This window comes from Thermothelomyces heterothallicus, assembly GCF_042370625.1.
Source record: "Thermothelomyces heterothallicus CBS 202.75 unplaced genomic scaffold P884_scaffold_18, whole genome shotgun sequence".
Lineage (NCBI taxonomy): Eukaryota > Fungi > Ascomycota > Sordariomycetes > Sordariales > Chaetomiaceae > Thermothelomyces > Thermothelomyces heterothallicus.
The window spans coordinates 232,353-251,759 of record NW_027192579.1 but is presented as its reverse complement, the minus strand read 5'-3'; the positions used below and the strand labels follow the sequence as shown (position 1 = coordinate 251,759).

General features: G+C 57.4%; 6 protein-coding genes across 6 annotated transcripts; 3 read left to right on the top strand and 3 right to left on the bottom strand.

Annotated features, from left to right (window-relative positions):
* Positions 1–337: 337 nt before the first annotated feature.
* On the top strand, positions 338–3,112 carry P884DRAFT_286239 (major facilitator superfamily domain-containing protein). The gene is made up of 8 exons (XM_069443818.1): positions 338–1,027; positions 1,088–1,222; positions 1,288–1,363; positions 1,442–1,545; positions 1,626–1,913; positions 2,017–2,122; positions 2,201–2,500; positions 2,663–3,112. The coding sequence occupies exons 1-8, from the start codon at positions 801–803 to the stop codon at positions 3,005–3,007; spliced, it is 1,581 nt and encodes a 526-aa protein (XP_069295996.1). The 5' UTR covers positions 338–800; the 3' UTR covers positions 3,008–3,112.
* Positions 3,113–3,763: 651 nt separating this feature from the next.
* Positions 3,764–7,011, bottom strand: P884DRAFT_42538 (Afadin and alpha-actinin-binding-domain-containing protein). The gene is made up of 2 exons (XM_069445888.1): positions 6,707–7,011; positions 3,764–6,611 (listed from the first exon to the last, which is right to left on the bottom strand). Exons 1-2 carry the CDS (start codon positions 6,887–6,889, stop codon positions 3,945–3,947), a joined length of 2,850 nt encoding a protein of 949 aa, XP_069295995.1. The 5' UTR covers positions 6,890–7,011; the 3' UTR covers positions 3,764–3,944.
* A 1,211-nt stretch (positions 7,012–8,222) lies between these two features.
* On the bottom strand, positions 8,223–9,212 carry P884DRAFT_271126 (ribosomal RNA-processing protein 7-domain-containing protein; the record flags this gene model as incomplete). Its single annotated transcript, XM_069442410.1, has 1 exon — positions 8,223–9,212. One exon carries the CDS (start codon positions 9,210–9,212, stop codon positions 8,223–8,225), a length of 990 nt encoding a protein of 329 aa, XP_069295994.1.
* A 1,322-nt stretch (positions 9,213–10,534) lies between these two features.
* P884DRAFT_204784 (pyruvate kinase-like protein) lies at positions 10,535–12,553 on the bottom strand (the record flags this gene model as incomplete). Its single annotated transcript, XM_069438600.1, has 4 exons — positions 10,535–11,140; positions 11,247–11,605; positions 11,639–12,154; positions 12,316–12,553. 4 exons carry the CDS (start codon positions 12,551–12,553, stop codon positions 10,535–10,537), a joined length of 1,719 nt encoding a protein of 572 aa, XP_069295993.1.
* A 3,087-nt stretch (positions 12,554–15,640) lies between these two features.
* Positions 15,641–17,697, top strand: P884DRAFT_271124 (uncharacterized protein; the record flags this gene model as incomplete). The annotated part of the gene is made up of 2 exons (XM_069442409.1): positions 15,641–15,784; positions 15,901–17,697. The coding sequence occupies 2 exons, from the start codon at positions 15,641–15,643 to the stop codon at positions 17,695–17,697; spliced, it is 1,941 nt and encodes a 646-aa protein (XP_069295992.1).
* Positions 17,698–18,045: 348 nt separating this feature from the next.
* On the top strand, positions 18,046–18,478 carry P884DRAFT_42485 (uncharacterized protein). The gene has a single exon (XM_069445887.1). It carries the CDS (start codon positions 18,108–18,110, stop codon positions 18,333–18,335), a length of 228 nt encoding a protein of 75 aa, XP_069295991.1. The 5' UTR covers positions 18,046–18,107; the 3' UTR covers positions 18,336–18,478.
* The last annotated feature ends 929 nt before the right edge of the window (positions 18,479–19,407 follow it).

Genomic DNA, 19,407 nt, shown 5'->3' with positions numbered 1-19,407 from the left:
TTACCCCATTGCGTGCGGAGATGCAGGGCAGGCGGGATTTCCGACAATCCCCATTTCTTGAGTTGCATCTTGCCTTTTCCCTGCTTCATTTCGATGATTGTCTTGCCGCTGCAACACCCCGCACGGGAATTGTCCCGCCCCATACTGAGCTCCCTTGGGTACCCCGGAATTCGGTTCCGGGGTCATTCAACCGGGCCAATGACGGAATGGAGGTTATTTTTGATCTTCCACCCGTTCCTACCATGGCCACGCGCTAGAAATCCGGGACATCGAAGGGTACTTTTGACGCCAGGCCGTCGATCCAGCCGTTGTCATTGGTGTCGACACACTGCCGCGTTCAAGAGAGGGTCTTGGAGGGTCCCTCGGGCAGACTCAACAGCCGTAAACGAGTCCCGAGAATGGCTGATCTCGGTTAGGGTGCGTTGCCAATGTGGGAGATGACGTCCCAGGCGGCCACAATCATCCCGAAGGGACGGGAATCTATAAGCAGTGGTCGGTCGCACCACATCTGTTGACGGTGGCACCAGCCCTACCACCTGGTCCCAAGCGAAACATATCCATATCCATACTTGTATGTACCACGTCGGCTGCGGTGCAGCCATTGGATGTTGGTCCCTTGATCTCCGGAAAAGAACGAAACAAACCCCCTCCCCCCTTTTGTTCTCTCAAAGTCCGTAAGGCTGTCCGTTCCCCCCAGGTCCCCTCCCTCCTTCTTCCGAGATTGAGCGCCCACTTGCCTCCGTGTATACAATCCACCACCCGATTAAACAAGACGGGACAGGCCGCCCACAACAGTCGAGATGGGACAAGACGCGAAGATGAAGGGGAACGAGACGGGCAGCGCGGACGAGAAGGTCGAGACGATCAACGTGGAAGATGCCAGGCTACAGAGGATACGGCCGCCTGAATTCATCAGGAACCTGACTCCTGAAGAACGGGCACGCCTGGAGAAGGCGCTCAAGAGAAAAATTGATCTTCGCCTCTTGCCGGCCATTATTATTATGTACATCATGAACTACATTGACCGGTGGGTGGGTTATTAGATTAATCTCCCTGTCAAAGAAGTTGAAAAAAAAAAGCGGGTGAGAACTAACGCGGAGGTTGGCAATCTGCTCAGTAACAACATCGCCGCTGCTCGACTTGCCGGGAAAGTCGGGCTTGAGGAGGATCTCAACCTGACATCCACCGAGTTTCAGACCTCGGTCAGCATTCTTTTCGTTGGGTAAGAGTCCTCCCGGCCGCTGGTTTCTTTTTGGAAGATAAAGCAGCAACTGAACATTGCTCTAGATACCTTCTGATGCAGATTCCTTCGAACCTGTTCCTCAACAAGTTTGGCAAACCAGCCATCTACCTACCTGCTTGTGTACGTGTTGGCCAGCCCGGCTTTTGAAGCGGCGCTTCATGAGGCTTCTTCGTTAACGGGCCGTTCGAATATCTCTAGATGACCATCTGGGGACTCATCTCCGCGCTTACTGCCGTCTGCACCAATGCCGCCGGCCTCATGGCAAATCGCTTCTTCCTCGGCATCGTCGAGGCCGCGTACTTGTGAGTCATCGAGTCACCTCTTTGTTGTCCAAGACTCGCTCGCCGTGTGCTGACCGAGCCCGGCACCCCCCTGTCGACAGCCCCGGTTGCCTCTACTACCTTTCTTGCTGGTACACTCGCAAGGAGCTGGGCTTCCGCACCGCCGTCTTGTACTCGGGCGCTCTGATCTCGGGCGCCTTCTCCGGTTTCATCGCCGCGGGCGTGTCGTGGGGCATGGACGGCGCCCGGGGGATCGGGGCGTGGCGGTGGCTCTTCATCATCGAGGGTACTGCTACCATCGCAGTGGCCATCGCCTGCATGTTTGTGCTGCCCAATTTTCCGCGGACTACTAAGTGGCTCACCGAAGAGGAGAGGACTTTGGCTGCGTGGTAAGTTGCTTTCCGTGATCACTGTCCTGAAAAGCAGGACAGGGTTTTGGGAAGGGGGGAGCGGGAGGGGAGAGGGATGAGGAAGCTGAACAGAAGATACTAGGCGCCTCCAGGAAGACATTGGAGAGGACGATTGGGTCAACAGCGAGGAACAGACCTTCTGGCAGGGTGCCAAGATGGCCTTCCTAGATCCCAAGACTTACATCCTGGTGAGTAGCGGCTTAGACGAATCCAGGGGCATACGCGCGGTTTGCTAACCGCGGTTCCCCCACCCCGGTTCTCCCCAGACGGTCCTCCTGTTCTGCATCGTCGCCAGCGGCACTGTGACCAACTTCTTCCCGACCGTCGTCAACACGCTGCAGGAAGGCGCCTTGGGGAACAAGGAGAACAAGAACATCTCGTTGCTGCTGACCGCCCCTCCCTACGTGCTCGGCGTCATCGTCACCTACCTCAACGCCACCCACGCCGACAAGACGGGCGAGCGCTACTGGCACATCACGATCCCCATGTGGGTCGCCGTGATTGCGTACATCATCGCCGCGACCACGACCAGCATCGCGCCGCGCTATCTGAGCATGATGCTCATGGTCAGCCTTCCCCTCCTTTCTCCCCCTCACATACTCCCTCCCTCCCCCCCCCCCCCCGGGTCTCTCTCCCTTTGGACTCTCATCGTCGTGGGTGGGGAGGGGTGGGTGGATGGGCTAGCTTGCCCTTTCCAAAACTAACAGACAAGGAAAAACAACATGCAGGTCCCCTCGGTCTACTCGGGATTCGTCGTCGGCCTCGCCTGGATCAGCAACACGATGCCGCGCCCGCCCGCCAAGCGCGCCGCCGCGCTGGCCTTCGTCAACGCCGTCAGCAACTGCAGCAGCATCTACGCCTCGTACCTGTACCCCAAGAGCGCCGACCCGCACTACACGGTCGCCATGATCGTCAACTGCTGCACCGCCTTCATCGCCATCTGCACGGCCACCGTGATGCGTGTCGTCCTGGTCAGGCTCAACAAGAAGCTGGAAGCAGGTATCTGGGTCGAGGGCGCCATCAACGCCGTTCCGGGTGAGGGGGCCGTCAACGGGTTCAGGTTTAAAGTCTAGGTCGAGCTAAGGGAGGGGTGGTCTTTGATCTAGAAGGATGTATACGAGGAAAGCATAGAATTCGAGTGCGAATTAGTGTCTGAGAGACGGAATACAGGATCATCGCAGCAAGCTTGTCTACTCTACGATGCAACAACACCTGGTGTAGGTCCTCCGTCGCCAAAGCATTCTGAGAGGTTACATTGTTGTTGTTGTTCAAAACCCATGCCATTCATTGTTACCTCGAGTTAAATTCATACCAACAGAACTCGAGAACTAACCAAGAAAACAACCGCATCCCCAGTAAATACCCGGTCATGGATCGAGGTTCCAAAACCAACCGCAGCAGAATGCAAGAAACCAATCAAAAGTCAGCAGCAAGCAAACACAGTGCTCCGAACGAAGATGCCCGTTTCCAAGAATTGTATGCCCCCCAGAAAATGCATCAAGTAGCGAAAGGGACAACAAACAAACAGAGCAACCCAACAGCCAGTAGCAGCCCGTAAGTGTGTGTGTGTGTGTGAGAGAGAGAGAGAGAGAGAGAATGGAAAGAACGAGAAATGGAGCGAGGGGAGAAAAGAATGCAAGGGAGGACATTCAACTCAAGAACTTTGGAACCCCATAAAAAAGACAGAAAAGACCAAGAACGAGAAATGCAAAATCGTAACCCATGACGTGCCAACTCCTCCTTTGCTGACCCGGTCTCCATACGCACCAACAGCCCGGATATGCCTTGGGGCCTCCTGACCTCTCTTCTCTCTCGTAGCATTTTTGCCCTTCTTCTCGCACCTTCCCACCTTATCCCTTTCCCGATGAAAGGAGGAAAATACCCCTCCCAGTTTCCGTGGACAAACCGCCAAAAATCAGAAGCAAAAACGCAGATCCCAAAAGAACAAAGAGCAGATGAAGCCGTTCCCTCACAACATGAACCAAACACCGAATGGACACTCATCAGCCGCTACCGTCCAACTGTGACATTTCCCCCCTGTATTAACGCGTCCAACTCCCACGGGTTGAGCGTACTCCGCCTGCGGGATGTTACCCTGCTCGTCCTTCTCTCCCTCTTACGGACAGGAGACTTTTTCGGGTCGGTGTCCACAACTTGGTTCTGTTGTTGGTGCTGCCTCTGCTGCTGCTCTCGTTCTCGCTCTTGTCGTTGTTCTTGTTGTTGTTGTTGTTGTTGTTGTTGATGCGGTTGTGGTTGCCGCCTTCGCTCATGTTGCTTCTGCGCCTGCGACCGCCCCGGCTGAGGCGCCTTCACCGGCGGTGAGAACCCCAGCTCATCCGCGTCCTCATCTCCGGCCGCGGTCGCGGTTGTGGCGGTACTAATGCAGCTGGGCGGCGCACCGTCTGACGTCGAGGCCGACGTGGACGCGGTTCTTGTCGTGGCACTGTCGCTTTCGGAGCGAGTGCTGATTGCAGCGGTGGCGGCATCTGCGGGGTTGAAATCCGTGTCCGCGAATTCGGTCGAGCCCGCAGCTCTCGTTGCGCCTGATGGGGGGAGGTTCACCCCCTTGCCAAGGCGGGCGGCTTTCAGCTTGGCTCGTACCCGGGCTGCGTCAGCTTCCCGTTCCGAGGCGGCAAGCTTGGCCGTGATGGCCTCCATGTTTAGGGGCGATTGCTGCGGGGCCGGGAGCGCATTGTTACAACCGGGGCGGGGGAGTGGTAGACGGGAGTTTACGCGCTTGGGGGAGCGGCTCGGTGAAGGCGCGGGTGATGGCCCCGCAGCAGGGGCTGACGGGGATGGAGGGCGTTTGGCCGGTTCGGCGTTTGCGCTCTTGTTTGGACTCTTGTTTGCGCTCCTGTTTGCTGTACTCCTGTTCGTGCCGGTTGATCTCACTGACGCAGCCGACGTGGCCGAGGCGGCACGCGGCGGTCTGGCGCTGTGGCTCGAGTGCTCGTCCGGCCGTGTTTCCGACCTCCCCCGAGTAATCGGAGGACGAGACGGCCGGGGTTTTGCTGGCGGCTTCGACGTGTTCTTTGTCTTCTCCCCCTCCTCCTTCCTAACGACCTCCCTCCTCGTAGTCTCCCTCTTGAAGGGCTCGACCTTCTTGGCGACCTCGGCGCCCTTGACAGGGTCAACCTTCTTGGAGGGCTCCCTGTTCCTGGTAGTGGGTGGTACACGCTTCTGGGCTTTCGCCGCAGGGGCAGCGGCAGCGGACGTTTTCGACGTGTGCTCGTCGGCAGCCTTGTTCAGTGGCATGCTCTCGACCGAGGTGTCTGGCGTAGAAACAGCGGCAGAAGGCGGAAGCTCGACTTTCGCGGCCTCTTCCGGAGGCACCGTGCGCAGCGACAGGATCGGCTTCCTGTGCGGTGACTGCTGTAACCTCTCAAGGTGAGGCGGTGGCAGGGGAGGTTCTTCTGCGTCAATGTTCCGGGCGTTCTCTTCCGCAATGGTCGGGAAGCCCTTTGGCGGCTTTCGGTTGTGTGGGCGCTCGCCTCTGTTTGCGGCCGTGAAGGAGTCACGCAGCGGGCTGAGCTCCGGCTGAGAGGGTATTGGCGCCGATGGCAGCATGATCGATTGTTGTAGGATCTCAACGTTTGGCTCCTCCACGTCCAGATCGTCGACATCGACGTCGTGGTCAAACATGCTAGAGGCATCGCTACCGTCATCATCGGCTTCCCGGTGGGGAACCAGATCCAACGGCCCTTCGTCGCAGTGTGGTTGGGGATCGTCTTCCTCCTCGTTCTCGGAGCCATCTCCCAAGCGCAGAGCGTAACCGTGGGATGTTTCCTCCACATTCTTCACCTTTACCGGGCTGAGTCGTAGACCCATCTTCAGCTCTTCAACATTAACGGGCCGACCGCTCGCCTGCATCCTCTTGCGCCAGCCGTCCATGAGATGGACGGCCTCCTTCCAGCGAGTCTCCATCTTCTCCCAGCCGTCGCGCAGCCTGTGGATCTCGTCCTCACGCACGACGACCTCCTCAATAGGGACAAAGGACGGGTTTGTCAGGATGGTGCGGAGGTGTTCGAGCACCGCATCAACTTCGATCGACAGATCGGCAGGATTGGAGGCCAGGGCCAGGGCATGCCCGTCCCCGTTTTCGGGCGGATTGCCATTGACGACGTCCCAGCCGCTCATCTCCTTGAGCTGCTCGGTCGTCCTCCGGATCAATTGAAGCAGCCCCTCGTTTTCTTCGCTGAGACTCCTTGCCAGCTCGGACAGGAAAGCGTTAGTTTCAGTGCGAAGGTCACAATTCTGCCCGGCAGCGCCGCAAGAGCGCGAGCCATGCTCGGCTTCCGAACCGGTATCGCCGACCACTGTGATGCTTGTGACACCCGTTCCCTTTCCGGCCCCCCTCGCGCGGGCGGCTTCGGTGACGGCCTTCTTGAGGCTCTCAATCTGGCGGTCGCGCTTGCGCACCTCGTTGGCGCAGGAGGCCCGCGTCTGGGCCACGAGCGATTTCGTGCGAGCGGCCTCCTCCTTCAGGCGGTGAACGGTCGCCTCGGACGCCTTGAGATTTGTGCGGAGCGCTGCCTCGGCCGCTTCGCTCAAGCCAACCTTCCGCTGCGCCTCGGCGTACTTTTCCTGCAGGCGCTGGATGTCGTTGGCCTGCCGTAGGGACTCGGCACGGAGGGTCCGCAGGGTGGTCGAGAGGGACTCGCGATGTTCAGCGTCGCGCTACGGTGGGATGATTTGATTAGTGAAGAGAGTCGAGGGGTGCAACAAAAGTGAAGAAAGAGGATTTGCCAATTGGGGTACAAAAGAGAACTCACATCTCGCCGCAAAATCAGGTCATTGATGACAGCCATGACGCGGCTCATGGTCTCGGCCACCTCGGCATCGGTGTCGCCCGGATGGGCAAAGTCGATGCCGTTGCCATCGCGTAGCAAGCCGCGGGAGAGCAGTTGGTTGTTGATGTACAGCGACGCTGTACGCAAGTTCTCGGACTCGATCATCGCGGCCGACGCTTGCTCCTCTTCATGGGGTTCTCTCCTCCTCTCTTTGGATCGTTTTGTTCTGACACAAACACAGCCCCAAAGGGCAAGAAATCAATCGACTGCTGCTGGTTTCGGGTTATTTTTTTCTGTGCGCGATCTGGGAAGCAGCTCCCTCTCCCGGATGCAGTGGAAGAAAGGGCAACGGCAGACAAAATGCGGATGGAAAGACCCCGTTTTCGCGCTGACGAAAAATTCAACGCTCAATGTCCAACATGACCAATTCCGGGGTAACTCGCAGGTGCAACCGAGAGCTCGAGCTCAAATGCGACGCCGCTGCAAGCTCGAGCTGCCTGTGGTCGAGTACTGTTTATTTGGTGGGGCGTTGCTGTGGCAGCGGGATTGCATTGGCATGGATCAGCATCCCATTCCAATAACTACACAGAAGGAGCCCATAGCCAGCCCTAACCCTCCGCCCTCCTTCCACCCTCGCTCCCAGGACCATCCCAGCAGTGTCAGATCATGTCGAGAGGGAACTTGCAGATTCTCGGCGCAGATCCGAATTTGAGGCCACCATTTACATATTTATTTGGGCTCGGAACGGTTCCGCCGAGACGGGAATGCATTGTACCCTACATGCGCGTATCCACGCTCCGAGCGTACGGATGAATCACATGTGTTCAGGGTCCCGAATGTTTCGAGTTTGGCACGCTATCGACTGGGCCATACTTGTTTCAATTGTCGTGGTCCCTGAAACCCACCGACCAGAGAAGGTCGGGAACGGCCCACTTGGTCAACCGAACCAACGGGTCTCCCACCACATCATCTCAAGTCGGCTGCCCTCCAGTCGCGCGCTCTTCAGTATCGGGCAAATCCACCGTTCCGATACCTTGACTGTTTTTGTCGATGCTTATCATCAAACGTTAGCTTGCGATGGTCCCGGCTGGCTTGTGAGACGATGATACGCCGTGATCAAAATCACACATCAGACGAGTTTGAGAAGATTATTGGAATCGCGGCGCTTGTCACCATGTACCCTTCGTCGCAAGAGCAATAGAGCTCGAGCGACGAGGAGGACGGTCTGATGGCCCCGCGTGCGTCATCATGGTGTGGCCAACCGGCTAATGGGAGAAGGAAGGAAAAGAATAAGAAAGAAACAAGACAATCACTCACCAATCTCAAAATTGTGCCAGGTTCTTATGCAATCGGTGGTTGGCCCCCCACATGAAGGCAACCTCGTAGCCCCGCTGGGTTGTGCCATGCCTTTTATCTTCTTCTTCTTCTTCGTCTGCTGGCAACGGCCGTAGAACAGGTACATCCTCTGTCCATTCCCGTAGCGACAGCGCGCAACACATCAAGACTCGGGCACAAACTTGGCCTTCTTCCCCCGCATCGCCTCGAGCTTCTTCCGGTCCTCCTCGAACCTCTTGAGAAGTTCGGCCTGCTCCTCCTTCTTGCGCTCCCGCAGCTGGAACCGGTAGAAGTTTGTAAGCTCTTGCTTCTTCTTCTCCTGCTTCTCCAGCATCCTGCGCTTTGCCTCCTCCGCCTCGGTGCGGCTGGCCGGCGCGGCCCGACCACCCCTGGTGACGGTGACGAAGCCGTCCTCGTCCGGCTCGTTCCGCAGCCTCTTGGCGATCTCAGCCGCCTCCTGCTCGCGCTGGGCAAACAGCGTCGAGAAGGCGTCCACCGACGCCTGCAGGGCCGCCTTGTCCGGGTACGAGAGCCGGTTGTGGGCCTTGAGCCAGACCGAACCCAACGGCGGGACCTTGCCGGCCAGCACGTCACCGTCGCCGGCGCCGTCGTCGGCCCCCCAGGTGGGGTACTTCTTCGTCTTGTGCGTCTTGGCGATCGCCTTGAGCACCTGCTCCACGCTCTTCTCGTCGGCGAGGAGGACGACCGCGGTGTTGCCGCTCCTACGCAGGGGTCGGGTCCACGTGCTGGGCAGCCGCGCGGCGGCTTCCTCCCGCGCCCGCTCGGCCTCCTCGTCCTCTCGCTTGCGCTTCTTGCCGTGAGCCTGGAGCAGGCGGGCCGCGTGGGCCGGCTGCGCGGCGTCGATGAGGGACTGGGTCTGCGAGTGCGCGTCCTTCCGCTCGCTCTCAAAGCTTGCGCTCTCGAAGCGGCCGGCGCCTACGAGAGACGCAAACAGGGCGCGGAGGTGCGCCTCGGTGCTGTCGGCGGGGACATTGGTCAGGAAGAGGCTGCGGTCGTCGGTCGGAGTGGGAATCTTGGGCGTGTGGCGCCGTACGTAGAGGTAGTGCACGACATTGTGGGGAAACGACGGTATTGGCGGGATGGCAACAGGGAGGACGGAGAAGTCCCCGATGGTCGCGGGACCGGAAGGCATCTTTGTATTGTGGTTGATGAGGATTGGCTCTGAGCGAGAATCTGAAAATCAAGAGCGATCTGCTGCAGTTGTCAAGAAAATTCGGGCCCCACACGTAGTGATGCAGCTTATCGGAGCTCAAGGTCTGATTGGCTGCAATGAATATACGTATGGAGGACAACTTCTTCCCAAGCACTTTCCATCAGCAAAGCATCCTATGCTTGGGTTCGGAAAAATGCCGTTCCTACTTCGGACTGCAAGTAAGATTTCAGAAACTCTCTCGAGCATCGATGGACACGATTTCTTTTCGGCCCGGCGCGGAGCCCTGCATTCAACGATCCCAGGGCAGTCCCACACCAGACGAGAGTACCTATTAAGGGTGTGCCCTTTCCAATTTGCAAGGGCACGATAGCCCGGGTATTCAGCTGGCGAGCTGTGAATGACTAATACCACTCATCTCAGTCTGCCTTGTCGACCTTTTCTGCATATTTTCACATGCACCACAGGGGCTTGGGAAACAACGACTCGGCCCAATCATCATCTTCTGCTCTCCGCCTCGCTGAAGATGTAGTTTCGCCCTGTACATACTCCGTAAGAGTCAACAATGTCACTGACTTCTCAGGCTGTCACAGTTTGCCGATCGCGCTGTAAAGAGCATTATCCATTCAAGTTGTGTGCTATGTTTTCCTAACCAGCCTATCATGAACGGCATGTTGTGGGTTTAGGGACAAAAAAGGGGTGGCTGGAAATTCAAGGAATCTCGCGGTATGATGAGAGCGGTGAGCCGTGCCGCTCGGTTTGGTCCAATCCGGTCGACCACAAGGACGCCAGATCCCGTGGGGGCAAGGCGTCTTCGGAACAGAACTGGATGTGGATGATGGATTAAGTCTCAGAGATGATTCCGGATAACTAGCCGGAAAAGTTCCGGTGCAGGGGTAACAAGTTTGTGGTCGACTTCGCGCTCCGTGCACACCGAGAACTGATGGGATGCGGATGAGGACCAAGAATCAACCGACCGATCTTAGGTTTCGGTGGAGCTTCGGGCGACAACGTGGCCTGATGTCCCGTCCCAAAGGAGACGGACGACGGTTGAGAGCTTGCTTGCCGCGGTTGCCGTGATTGAAACGCTGGCAGCCTACGGGCTTGGCTCGACGCCCAACATGCTGTCAAGTGCTGGTTTGGAACTGGCCAAGGGCGCAGGGGCCTGGGGTTCGGTGCACTTCTCAATGGGCATCCTGCTATGCACATCGGGGGATCAATCCATCTCCGGACCAATTCGGTGTGAATTCTCGGTATACACCCTGCGCGCCCGAGCCAGCCAGCTTCGCTCTTAACGTTAGATCTCAAATCTCAATCGTGATACGTCCGATTCCGCGGCTGACGCATGCCAACATGGAAGTCGCCTTCTCCTCTTCCATGAGTGCGGTCCCCCGGTGGTCCACGCGACCCTCCTTGAGGTCAACCCGGCAGGTACCACAGTTGCCGACGCAGCAGCTCGAGTCGACCTCGCCAAACTCCCTCTGCAGGCACTCGAGCAGCGTCTCTTCCTCGCCCACCCTGATGGTCTGGCCGCCCTTATTGGCCACGACGACCTCGAACGGGTCGCCCGACACGTCAGCCTCGAAGGCCTCAAAGTGCACTTCCTTCTCGGCGATGCCGTGCGCCCTCGTCTCCCTGGCGGCCTCGTCCATGAGCCGCTTTGGCCCGCAGAAGTACAGCTTCGAGTTCCACGGCATGCCCTCGACGATGCGGCGGATGCTGAGCCGCTGGCCGGCCGCTTTGTCATAGATGACGACGTCGTCGCCCAGCTTGGCCAGGCGCTCCCGGAACGGCACGTCCTCGACCGAGCGCACGGCGTAGTGCAGCGTCGCGCTGTAATGGATCCGCTTGTAGTGTTCAAACAGCGCCAGGAATGCTGTGATGCCGACCCCGCCGGCCACGAAGATGTGCTTCCCATCATGTCAGCGAGGTAATCCCCAATTGGGGTCCCTGCTAAGGGGTTCTGTGGGGAGGGGAAAGGGGAAGGGAGCGAATAGAAAGAGGAGTGCTGCTTACATTGCTCGCGGCGGTGGCACTGGGCACCGCGTTCGTGATGGCGCCCACCTGGACCGTGTGCCCGACCTGAACGATCTCGTGCAGGTACCTTGACCCGCCGCGGCTCTTCTCATCCAGCGCCACGCCAAGCTGGAACCGGTTCCGGTCGCCATCGACAATGGAGTAAGCCCGGACCAGGCCGTTGGCCAGCCTGATCCGGGCATGCGCCCCGTGCCTCAGCTGCACTTCCTCTTCCCCGTCCTCGCGCAGCGGCTCGACCGCTTGGAGCACAAACGACACGATGCGCTCCGTCTGCCTGGTCCTCTCCACCACACGGTACTCCCTCCAGCGCTGTCGTTCCTTGTCCCCGTTTCCGTTCTCTCCCCCCTCTCCCCCCTCTCCCGCTTGCTCACTGGCCTTCCTGCGCTCCCTCGCCCGGTGCCGGACCACCCGGGCGCGGAACGCGTCCCTGGCCTCGGCGCCCAGCTCCTCGATGGCCGCCAGGGCCTCGTTCATGGCGGGGTCGCCCGTGTTGCGATGCAAGTACTCCTGGACGCGCTCGATGGTCCACTCCGGGTGGGGGCGCGCGACCAGGCGGATGACGTCGCCGGCCCGGACGGCGCCCGGGCGGAGTACGCGGAAGTACCAGCCGGTCCGGCTCGTCCTCCAGGTGGCCGGGGCAAAGTTCTTGAGCCGGAACCGGTGGTTGAGCTTGAAGCACGGCTGGCGCGGCAGCGAGACCTGCAGCAGCACCGGCGGCTCCGCGTCCGGGCCCGGGTCGGGCGGCGATATGGACACGGTGTCGCCGATGCAGAGGTTGCGCTCGTTGAGGTGGCGCGTCACCAGGTTCTCGCCGAAGCCTCCGGGTCGAAAGGCGTCGGCGGCCGAGGGGTACTCGGCGCGCCAGGTCGCGTAGTGCGACGAGCAGTCTGTTGTCGTGCTTGTGTGAGTGGTAAGCACTTGGGTGCGTTGAATCTTGAGTTCCAACTCCTTCGACGGCCTATCATGGAAAAGTAGGAATCTGTGAGAGAAATATATATATATATATATATATATGCATGAATAGAAAACGAGAATATGCACCACTTACACCCGTGGATGGCCTTGTCTACGCCGCCGTGGAAGGTCGGGTCGTGCTCGTCGCCCTCCAGTCCTAGCTCCGTCACGCGCACCGGTCCCTCGCGCGGCGTCTTGTCGATGCCTGACTGCACGGCAAGCCCCCGTAGGGGCTTCATTTCGCCTGTACGTACCTCGAGGATGGTGTCACTTGTGAAGGGGGCATAGAGATCCACCTCGTGGAGGGGCTCTGCATTCACCTTGTGCGGCATGTTCGAGTCCTATAAAAAGAACAAAATATTTGAAAAAGGAATAAAGAGGAATAAGAAACAAACTATTAGGAAAACACATGTGCTGCTTTTCTTAGAGCAAACAAGGGGATGAAGTGCCCGTCTGTAAAGGCGCGGTGCCAAGGCGTGAAGCAGTCAGCGAGCGTTGGCGGATCTAGTGAAGGGGTGTTCTGGTCTTTGAGCCGCTTCCTAGCCGGGAAACTCCCTTTCTATGGCGGGGTAATACTCTACTCCCCACTCCCCCACTCCTTCATTCAGAACAAAGCTTGGGATGAAAGCGGATTTTATCAATCCCTCACGGACCTAACTAATCAAAATGACAGACATTACAATAACACAGCAATTACATGGCCTCTAATTTATCTGACAGGATCGGCTCTGACTAAGATCCTCTTATTAAGTGACGGGACACCAAGGCTTTTAAGCTTGAAGCGGAAGGTCATCCTCTACAGAGCACGGTTGCTCAGGGAACAGCAAGAATAAATCCGTGTGTATAAGGGACAGAACAAAATCCCTTTTTATCCAATGGTCGTTGACGCCTATATAATCTTTCTCCTGGGGCCAAACTCGAAGGTTTGCTCAAGCCTGATTACAACAGTAGTCGAGAGTTACTCATGGTTTGCAAGAAGGCCGGGTGGAGACAAGTCGGGTGACACCCCCAGCGCGCTGGATTACCTACAAGTACGGCAGAGAGGAGCAGCGAAAGCGCTCATGATCCTAAAGCTCCGAGCTTATACGGGGTAACTATGTAGCCTTGTGCCACAACGCCGAGTAATGAGCACAAAAAGGCAGAGTGCGTAACATTGGCATGCCCTTTTCTGGTCACATGCGGCCATTTGTGTAAAGGTTAGACATTCTTGAGGATGGATGAGCAAGCAAGCTCGGGAAAGAGCGAGGCAAGTACGCACATACATGCCTGGACTACAAAATAGAAGGGTACCGAGATGCCTGCTTTGGGGTCGAGCGGCCAGTTATCGGCGGCGGTTACGTCGTATTCGGTCCCGTTCTTTCTCGCATGTCTGACCACTATCACGGGATCCGCCGCAGCGACGCAATATAAGACAAGGGAGCACCACGTCCGTATTGTGCGCGTACTAAGTTTCAACCACCCCAAGCCGTCTTAACCATCGTGGGGCCCGAGTAGCAGAGGCGGGAAGGGGGGCCATTCGGAAGCGCGTGCATTGCATATACTGTACATCCTGTAACTTCGGGCGTTTCGGCAGAGTGATTGGCGGGTTCCGTGATGGAAGACCGCATTTCTAGATGGAGACATCCGGGGCTCACCGAGTGTAAAACTGGGTCAACAGGAACTCAAGAAGATGAGGCTCTCGCAACGCGGGGATCGTGCAGGTTGGTGCATGTAACCCGAACTTGGAGGATCTGCCGTTGGCTCAAATCGTATTCGTTTAGCATCAACAAATGCGGTGTTTCGGTGAAAGGGATGTTTCCATCACCTGGCCTGTGATGACAAGTGAGTAGGTAAGGTGATTGAGCGAAAATGAGGGAAGGCTATCACTTAGCAGGGACTCAGCCGAGCAAAGAGCCTCATGATCTGTGGATGTGATAGGGGTCCCTGGGTGATTCCCAGACATGGGCGACGCAGTAGACCCCCCCCAAAAAAGCATAAAAGAACAGGTCCAGATTAATGTGCCATTTGTGTTGACCTACATAAGTTACAATAGACTCGGCAGCATTTTGGTGCCGGTAGAACTGAATATTCTTTTTTTAAAAAAATACTACGCGCAGGCTCAGTCGATATATGCCGTGGTTAAATCTGGTAACAGACATCAGGAAGACCTGCGTGATGTATGTATGTATTTCGCACATTCGCAAGCGAAGAGGAGGGGCGAATGTTCGAGCCCCTCACTTGGACGCTTGCGGCTTCCCGGGTGTCACCACATCTGAGTAGGTACCCTTCTTTGCACCGCTGATTGGTTCCTGTCAGATTGAGCTTGATACTTGAGTAAGAGCCGCAAGGGCTTTTGCCAGATGTGTAGTGGCGCCTACCCTATGTACTAGAATCTGTACCCTATGCGCCTTACTGTAATGTAAGGTAGCTACCTAGGTAGGTACATATATACGATCGTACGTTACATTCATACCTTACATAAGGGGTGTAGGTACCCTACCCAGGAAAGAGATCACAGGCACGCTTCCATTCTTCGTGTACAATACACCAACCGGGGTATGCCGAATCCTAGAGCAGGGAATAGAGAAAGCAGGCGACGTGCCACTCTTGCAAACGCCTCTTGGGACGGCTATGATGTAGCTATGAGGTTCACAGAGCCATATTCCACAGAAAGTGCAAGCAATGCTGCTTCCACTGGCCGGGCGTGCCTACCCACAAGCCCCAACCACCACAAACCAAAGCACAATTAGGTAAGCTCCCAAAACAGGGAATGCGTGCCATGACGATCGCAAGGCTCTTCCACAATTCTTTTATCGTTTTTCTTTCCTTTCCTGTTGATGCCAGCGAGAGGGCCACGTTGGAACCCTCCCCTAGAACACCTGACAAACTACGGCTCCGGATTGCTACCTACCTGTACCAGGTAGCCATGGCGAGCAAGCGGGTCCTACCCTTGTTAGCAGCAGCACCCTCCACGTACATGAACCGGGTCTTGCGGCTCTTCCACGCAGCCTTGTCTCCTCTCTGTCCTTTGTATGGCGATGACCTGGTCAAAACCACTCTTTACGAAGTATAAATATGTCACCCGCGAGGACCTACCCTGCAGCCAAGGTATGTGCCGGAAACTGGTGTCGCAGAACTTTTTTGCGAGGTTCCTTCTTGCTAACCTTCCCGTCTCCCTTCCTCTTTTTCTTGGGAGAAGAAGCGAAGGGGAAAAAAAAGGAAGACGAGAAAAAGAAGAAAAGAAAAGAAAAGAAAGAGCAAAAAATCCATGGAAGAGCAGAAGGCATGCTGGCTCGGTTATTTGCGACGTTCGGTCTTCTTGCCTAGCTTACTCACACCCGCCGACACCAATCATCTTCACTCGACGCCAAGACTAGGGCCCAAGAGCTTGAATCGGGACTTTCTCGACAGAAAACGCCCCGTCCCAGCAGCCGGGCAACATGTCGCTGATGCAGTTACCCTACGAGCTAGTGGCCTTGGTGATCCGAGGCCTGGATCTCGACGACATCCGCAACCTGAGCTGCACATGTAAGGGGTTTCGGTTCCTGATCCAGGAGTCGGAAATGGCAAAGCGGCTTCTCGAGGTGAGCTCCGAACCCGCTCGAGCTCTGGGGAAGCACGCTCACGCAGCACGCGCTAGTCAGTGTAGTGGCTTTTTGATCTTGTTGGTTTGCTGACACAAGAGGATCCTGCTGCCCAGACCAGAGCCCCGCACAGCGCCGAGGCCCGCGATGCCAGAGCCTCCAAGAAATACGCTTCCGGGTTGAGACGGCTGCTCAAGCGCCGGGAGGCCCTTGCCTCCGTGTCGCCGTACCTGGTCGCCGTTGTCGGCCTTGCTCAGGAGTGGATCTACGAGAACGGCGTGCTCTGCTACTGCCGGGGCCGTGAGCTGCGCCTTCTTGACCTCCACCGCTCGGCCGACGCCGAGATCGTCGTCGACCTCCGGACCCTTGTCCGCAGGGCCCTGCCGGACGCGTCTGCACCCCATAAGCACGAGCTCAAGCTGCTGTACTACTCCCACGGCATCGTCTCGTGTCTCTACTCCCTGATCCCCGGCGGCCGAGCCGGCCGCAGGGGCTTTCTTATAGCCTTCGACGCTTCCGAGGGCCAGGTAATCACCGCTGTCGAATTGCAATCCATCTCCAAGCTCTTCGTGCGGAACAACGACCTCTTCCTCTATTACGGCACCACTACGGGGCCGGATCAGGATGGAGATGAGTACTGGGCCATCCGGGGCTTTGACATCACCGCCAGCGCCTGGGTTGCCGGCAAGCTTGACGTCCCGGAAGCCATCGGGACCGATATCGGCTCGACCGTCTGTTTCGAAATCATCGATGGCTACTTCTACGGCCTGTCAAACCTCCGGAGCCTGGCCGTCGAGGAGGTCGACTGGGTCTCGTACTATTCCTGCTTCAGATTCCCTCTCAAGATGGACGGTTTCGCTTCCCTCCATGTCCTAGACCGCGCGCCGGAGCTCTGGCGGAGAGACCACACCGAAGGCCCTCTCGACGACAGATGGACCTTCCTCCGTCTCCTGAAGGACGAGGGGACCGGCCGGCTCATGATCATCGAATCCCGTAAGGAGTGGTTAGAGGGCAGCATCACACCGCGCCGCACTTACTACACTTCGCTGATCGGGTTTGACGTCTCGGCGGGGCCCAGTCCGGATACCCACGCGGCTAAGAGACGACCCGGAGGCGGCCCGAGAAGATGGCCGCGAGACCCCCACCTGGTCCACCCCGGCGACGACAACTCAGCCTTCAACATAACGCTCGCCAGGTGCCCCCTGCGCTCGTACTATCCAGCTTGCCAGACCTTCATAGACCTCGTGGACGATTCTAGCTCGTCTGACCCGCGCGAACAGAAGCTCCGCATCCGCGGGGGCACGCGCCGCCCCTGGACTCCGGGCGAACTCGCGCAGCCCGGCCGCCAGGAGACGGCGGAAAGGGGGGGAGGGCTCGAGGCTCTACTACGACAAATCGACCGCATCTACAGGAGCGACACCGGCCTCTTTTGGCCCCCCGATCAGGAGGAGGACCCATCCGTCGAGGACCCCGCCCTGGCCGACTTGTATGCCGTTCTCAATCCGCCAGGTTACGTCGGGAATCTTCGCGGCAGCTGGGACGAGCGCTCCATGGTGTATGCCACTGGCGGCGGCGGCTCTGGAGGCCTCAGCGCTCTGGTCTTTGTCTCCTGGGACCCCGCGATCGGCTTGGCCGGCGTGCCTGCTTTCCCCGGGAACCTGGCGATTCGCAGGCCTGGAAGTTGGGCGCCCAGCCGCGCTACCAAGGAATCCCCGCCCGCTAAATGCAAATCCGTGGGCACGGCCAGGCGGCATTCAACTTTGCTGCCTGATGCGACCTCTCGTCCAACGGCAAGTCCCTGCTCAGCCACGCCCCTCCGGGATGGTATCAGCGGCGGCACCCAAGTCTCTTGGAGGAGAATCCAGCCAGCAATGTACCGCGAGATCTCAAGAGGGTACCATTTCGCTCTTTGAGAGTCGCCACCACCTATCCCGCCACAAAGCAAACCTACCTGAGTCAGCCTATTCACCATGGTTGCGTGTCTTGGAAAGGAAGAGCTCCCTATTGGCCTCGGCGGTCGATATTATCCGATGTTGAGCAGAAAGGAGGTTAGGGGGGCAGAGAGGCAGAGTGACCACTATGCACGATCCCGGTCTCTGCATAGGCAGGAGCAGCGCATGAGGCTCAGGTATATCGCTTGGCCTACGCCTACCGCCTGGGAAGGAGAAAGAGGAAGTCCCCGGTGGGGGGGGGGGGGGGGAGGGACAAAATGGGAGCGAGGGGAGAGGAATGAGTGATGGAGGGCAAAAACTGGGGCTACAACATAAAGAGGGGAAAGGCGCTGGAAGCGAGGAAGCACCTTGTGTGCTTCCCGTTTCCTTCCATGTTTCTTTTTTTCCTCTGGCTAGCTCCTCTAACGACGAACAAAAGAGCGACAGCGAAGAGCTATGGCTACGTTTCAACAGAGAAAAAAAATGATATGCATTCAACACGAGCCAATAGAACTTTCTCTCGGGTACGTTTTCTCCATCCCAGCATTGCATATTCCGCCCAACTGGGTGCAGACCGTTTTGACATTGCCGCAGCCTCTCCTTACCTCTCCCCAAGCTGAGGGACTTTTTGCCCGATTATTGCGTTAGGACCTCGCGCCGATACGTAAACATGTTACTCTAGTACAGGGGGGGAAATGCACAAGCATGCAGAATGCCTCCTTCGTGAGATGCGGGCCCAGGGCAGGAGGAGGATGTTTTCAGAGTGCCAATCATGACACTTATTCGTGGTTCACGCATGGGCTGCCCTACCGGGGTAACCGAGCCCAATTCTGTTTCTGACCCCGAGGAACACGCGGAAAGAACGAGTGGCCCTCTGATGTCAAGGACATATATTGCAATCACAATTATATAGGCACTCGGCTAGGCACGGAAGTTGTGGCCACCAGCGGTCGAGAAGGGTTTCTTTGGGCGGCCTCGACACCACGTTGCACAAACGTCGCGAAGCGCATTACCGGGCCAGCAAGTAGTACGATATACGAAGTACATACGTGCCTCTCCGATATAGGCGTTTACCCTCGGATCTCAGGTCAACCTGGGCTGTAAGGTATCACAAGCGAGCAACAACCTGATCTTCGAACCCCCGCTAGAAAGCAACTCGCACCGAGGATCCAAGCCATTTCCCTCTTCTGCGGAAACCGCACCTGCTGGTCGCTGCCCCACACGTCTCGCTCAAAGCTTCATCGTCATGCACCCTGTGCGCGAGTTCCCCGCTCTTACTGTGTATTATCGATTCACTTCCCTTTTCTGTCAAGGCCTCACTTATATAACTTGCTTTCGAGAACCGTTGCGCGGGGGATATCCAGCCAGCCGCGTTGAGACAGCACATGCCTCAACAGTCGACCAACACTCAGCCTCTTGCCTTCTCCTTCTCGCCCAAAACAAGCAGGCCATGTGGATGCAGTGGGTGATGCCGATGCAGCATCCCATTACAAGATGCAGACTATCTCGGAAGAGGAAAATCATGGGACTGAACCAAGGCACCCTAGTGTAAGGCATTTCCCCCCACAGAAGAACAGGGGTAAGTAAGGGAACGAGCCTCACGGATATAAAACACAGCGCAACGAGAGCAGCCTTGCCTGGATGCCTCTTGACACACACACACCCCCCTTCCCTCCCCCTTCCCTCCCCCAT

What these genes read in the sequence shown, in the direction of transcription:
- P884DRAFT_286239 (XM_069443818.1), top strand. Translation starts at nt 801, where the DNA reads ATGGGACAAGACGCGAAGATGAAGGGGAACGAGACGGGCAGCGCGGAC. An exon ending in ATCATGAACTACATTGACCG is followed by an intron (nt 1,028 to 1,087) that starts GTGGGTGGGTTA and finishes AAAGCGGGTGAG; the next exon opens with AACTAACGCGGAGGTTGGCA. An exon ending in CCATCTACCTACCTGCTTGT is followed by an intron (nt 1,364 to 1,441) that starts GTACGTGTTGGC and finishes GAATATCTCTAG; the next exon opens with ATGACCATCTGGGGACTCAT.
- P884DRAFT_42538 (XM_069445888.1), bottom strand. Translation starts at nt 6,889, where the DNA reads ATGATCGAGTCCGAGAACTTGCGTACAGCGTCGCTGTACATCAACAAC. An exon ending in ACCTGATTTTGCGGCGAGAT is followed by an intron (nt 6,612 to 6,706) that starts GTGAGTTCTCTT and finishes ATCCCACCGTAG; the next exon opens with CGCGACGCTGAACATCGCGA.
- P884DRAFT_42485 (XM_069445887.1), top strand. Translation starts at nt 18,108, where the DNA reads ATGTTTCTTTTTTTCCTCTGGCTAGCTCCTCTAACGACGAACAAAAGA.